Source organism: Sinocyclocheilus anshuiensis, unplaced genomic scaffold (assembly GCF_001515605.1).
Source record: "Sinocyclocheilus anshuiensis isolate Anshui unplaced genomic scaffold, SAMN03320099.WGS_v1.1 scaffold247, whole genome shotgun sequence".
Lineage (NCBI taxonomy): Eukaryota > Metazoa > Chordata > Actinopteri > Cypriniformes > Cyprinidae > Sinocyclocheilus > Sinocyclocheilus anshuiensis.
In genome coordinates this window covers 947,142-950,624 of record NW_015552543.1, presented here as the reverse complement: position 1 = coordinate 950,624, position 3,483 = coordinate 947,142, and the positions used below count along the sequence as shown (strand labels likewise).

The 3,483-nt window shown below is 38.4% G+C and overlaps 1 protein-coding gene across 1 annotated transcript in view; it reads right to left on the bottom strand.

Annotated features, from left to right (window-relative positions):
- LOC107663995 (diacylglycerol kinase delta-like) overlaps positions 1-3,483 on the bottom strand; it is a 61,214-nt gene that overhangs the window by 2,908 nt on the left and 54,823 nt on the right. Inside the window, exon 10 of the mRNA XM_016454439.1 lies at positions 181-343. Within this exon, the coding sequence (XP_016309925.1) occupies positions 181-343 (163 nt within the window). The remainder of the gene's footprint in view (positions 1-180; positions 344-3,483) is intronic.

Here is a 3,483-nt window from a genome sequence, read left to right as displayed (position 1 = left end):
AAAGCGGCACCTAGTGGCAAAGAATGAATTTGCATTTTCATTCAGACCAATGCGAAAAGACCAACAAGTGGGTGGGCAATATGCTAATACTTCATGTTGACGTCACCATGAAACGGATTGGGATTCGTAAATGACTCGTTTCAATGATTCAGAGTCTACTCTTTCTTTTCCTGGTCTTACCCTAAATGAGGTCCACCGTTGACCAGGTCAAAGACCTGAGCGGGATTGAGCAGCTGTTTGAAGCGACGCAGGAATTTTACCCCTTGGTTGTCTCCGCTTTTTGAGTTGACAAACACGAGGAGTGGACTAGCGCATGATGGGGGACAGGTGGCCTTCCAGAAACCTGACGCAGGAAAAGAGCAAAAAAGATTAGAGACTTTTTATCTCTAATAGCTTCTTCAACAGGTAGATACCTTATTTTGGCCAAATACTAAGGCAACACCATCCTTCCCAAAAGAAGATAATCCCAGAACGCACTGAAGTGAATGAGGATGGTGGATGAAGTGAGTGAAGTAAACATAATCTATTCTTTACTAGAAAATATCCATAAATTAGTTCTGTCTAGTTAAAAATTTATTATTTTACTCAATATTTCTGGATGTGTGTTTTGTATGTGAGTCTCACATTGTTATCTTAGCAACAAGCTGATGTTAAATGCCAAACTGTCACTGATTCATTTGTAAAAACTGATTTACTGTAAAATTGATTTCTAGTGACACACTACAATTCATGGCAATCGAAATAGTAACTGAAAATATTCAGCTGAAAAAAATACTAAAAATGACCAAAACGCAATGTTTTATTATCGCTTCTCCAATGAAATGTTTTGATTGTGTAAAATTTGTTAGGATAGACGACTCGTTGCTGAAGAACTTTATTACAACTAGTTTAATTTCTCACCTGAAAACAATTACCCAGTTAAGCAAATTTAATTACCAACACTTTATTTTCAACTTCAGTTTCAGCTAAATTTATATTTTTTTTTTTTCAGCTAAACTTTGATTTTGGTTTCAGTGTTTATAAATGTTGGTGCATTACTATTGATTTCACGTACTGAAAAATTTGAGTAAGTTTACTATTGCAGTTTAATAATAAATAGTCATAATTAGTAATAAATAGTAAGTTTATTACTACTACTATTATTAGCTTAGCTTAACATAGTAATAATTGTGAGAGAGCTTATATCAGTTTGTGTGTTCCCTGCAATCGCTGGTAACACCACGCTTACTAATTAAACTTCAAGAACTAAATGTCAGAACGTGCATGGTAAAAAAGATAATGCTGAGATTTTTGTTGACCGCATGTTGCTTAGGAACAATTTTCTTCATGCCTGGACAAGGATGAATCACCGAGAAAGGATTGGAAAGGGTTTTGTGTTGCAGCACAAGGAAAAGCAAACCATCATCCTAGTAAGTTTTTGCTGGAAATGATGTGTACTCTAGTGTGTAAATAATCCGGCACTATGCCTTCTTTGTCATTAGAGCCAGGCTGAGTGAGGAGCTGTCATACATGCTTGCACTGGAGGCGATCACGTGCATGCATGCAGCATGTGCAGTAAACAGTCTGAACATTCCAGTCGCTGCGAGCAAGAACCCGCTGTGTTTATGAGATTCACCATATGCACCATTTAGATTTTCACATTCCTGTCTCTCCGCTGCGGACATATGGGAGGAATTGTTTGCATGTGGACACACTGCATTCATTCTGGGTACCTGCATGCATCTGTGCATACTGCATTATGTTTGCGTACATGGCTTTAAGCATGCATGAGTGTTAGTAAAGCTGACAGCTGCCCTCAAGCTCAGGTTTTCATGTTCTCCGTGTGGCTGCGAGCGGATACTGGCGCGTGGGTGGATGTCTGTCAGTTGACCCCTTTAGGTCTAACAGAGCCCCACCTCCTCTTTCCCTCGCTCTCTCGCTATCTCTCTCGGAGGCAGGCTGAGGCAAATTGAGTCACGAAGCCTGAGCACGTGCCAAAGGCAGCCCTGAGCGAATTAAGACGCAGCTCTCCTCACCATCTAGCACTGAGGCTGGAGATTCCTTACACGTGGGGGACTCTCCTACTTTCCCATCACATTCTCATGCTTTCTGTATCCCTCGCTGCTTCTTTAGCAGCTTTACAGGGTTCAATCCGTCCGTTCCTCCTCTGTCCTTTTTGTCTGTTTTAAACAGCCAATTAACAGGAACCACAAAGCGATCCAAAAATATATCAGGCCAAACTTCACAGCTATTGATTTTCATTACATTTCTGTCTGCCCCCAACTAATCTCTATATCCGATATGTGCTCCGCCAATTAAAGTCGCAGGACCTTTGAGGTTCTGATCAATAGTGGATGTCCTCATCTCTCACAAGGTTTGACTTGGCCAGATGAAAAGCCTGAAACCACCACTGTCGTGTCTGAAACCAAGCTGATAATTACTTAAAACCCGTTGACACCAAGAACGATAACTATAGCGATAACTATATTATCATCCACACCAACACACGATAACATATGTTAATTATAAACAGCACGCTGCAGTTTTGTCATTTACCACTTTAAATGCTCAAGCTCTTTAAAGTTGGATGGATTCTAATTGGCTGTCAATGGTTTTATTGTTCCATCAGCTGAAAACAAAAAACATTGTGAAAGTGATTCCTGCGATATTGTTCCTCTATCGCTTTAGTTGTGATGTGGACATCACTATAGAATTTGAGTGAATATTAAAACTTGATCTTATAGTAATCATTATAGTTATCATCCTTGGCGTAAATGGCACTTTTACATAAAGCTAATGAAAGGTAACTGGTTTCAGACCGGATTCTAATTTGTGGCCACATTAGTGATATTCCAGGGAAATTTCATATAGGCCTACAAAAAGTCCATTATTTATTCTCAATACTGTAGTGATGTATAAAGCACAACTCACACAGAAGCCACTTTTAAACCAAGCAGCTTTCTGTTGATCAGCACAGCGAATTTTAACTTGAACATGAGCGAAATCTGTGTATGGACATTTTCGCCGTCATGCAAAACTCCTGAACATGCGCATTCCTATTAAAATTACTATATTTCGACTGTAAAATTTTGCCAAGCAACGATAAATGTAACTTTACCTTAAAGGAACACTCCACTATTTTTGAAAATAGGCTCATTTGGAGTTGGAAAATGAGCCTATTTTCAAAAATAGTGGAGTGTTCCTTTAAGGCATGTATATGCAAAGCATTGTGATGTTATATATATTTAAACTGACAGTAATTTGTAGCAAAAAAGCAATCAGAAGTCATTAATTTTCAATGTTTTCTGCTGTCTGATTAGGTTAGATGCTGCAGTCAACTAGGAACCTCTTAGCAAACTTCAGCCAATGAATCACTGTTAGAGTGAAACTAAAATCAATCGTTTGAAATGCTACAAGTGGATTTAGGAATCACAACATTATAATGTATATCATAATGTACAGTATGAAAAATTAATATTCATTTTGAGATTTGCAAACCATTAT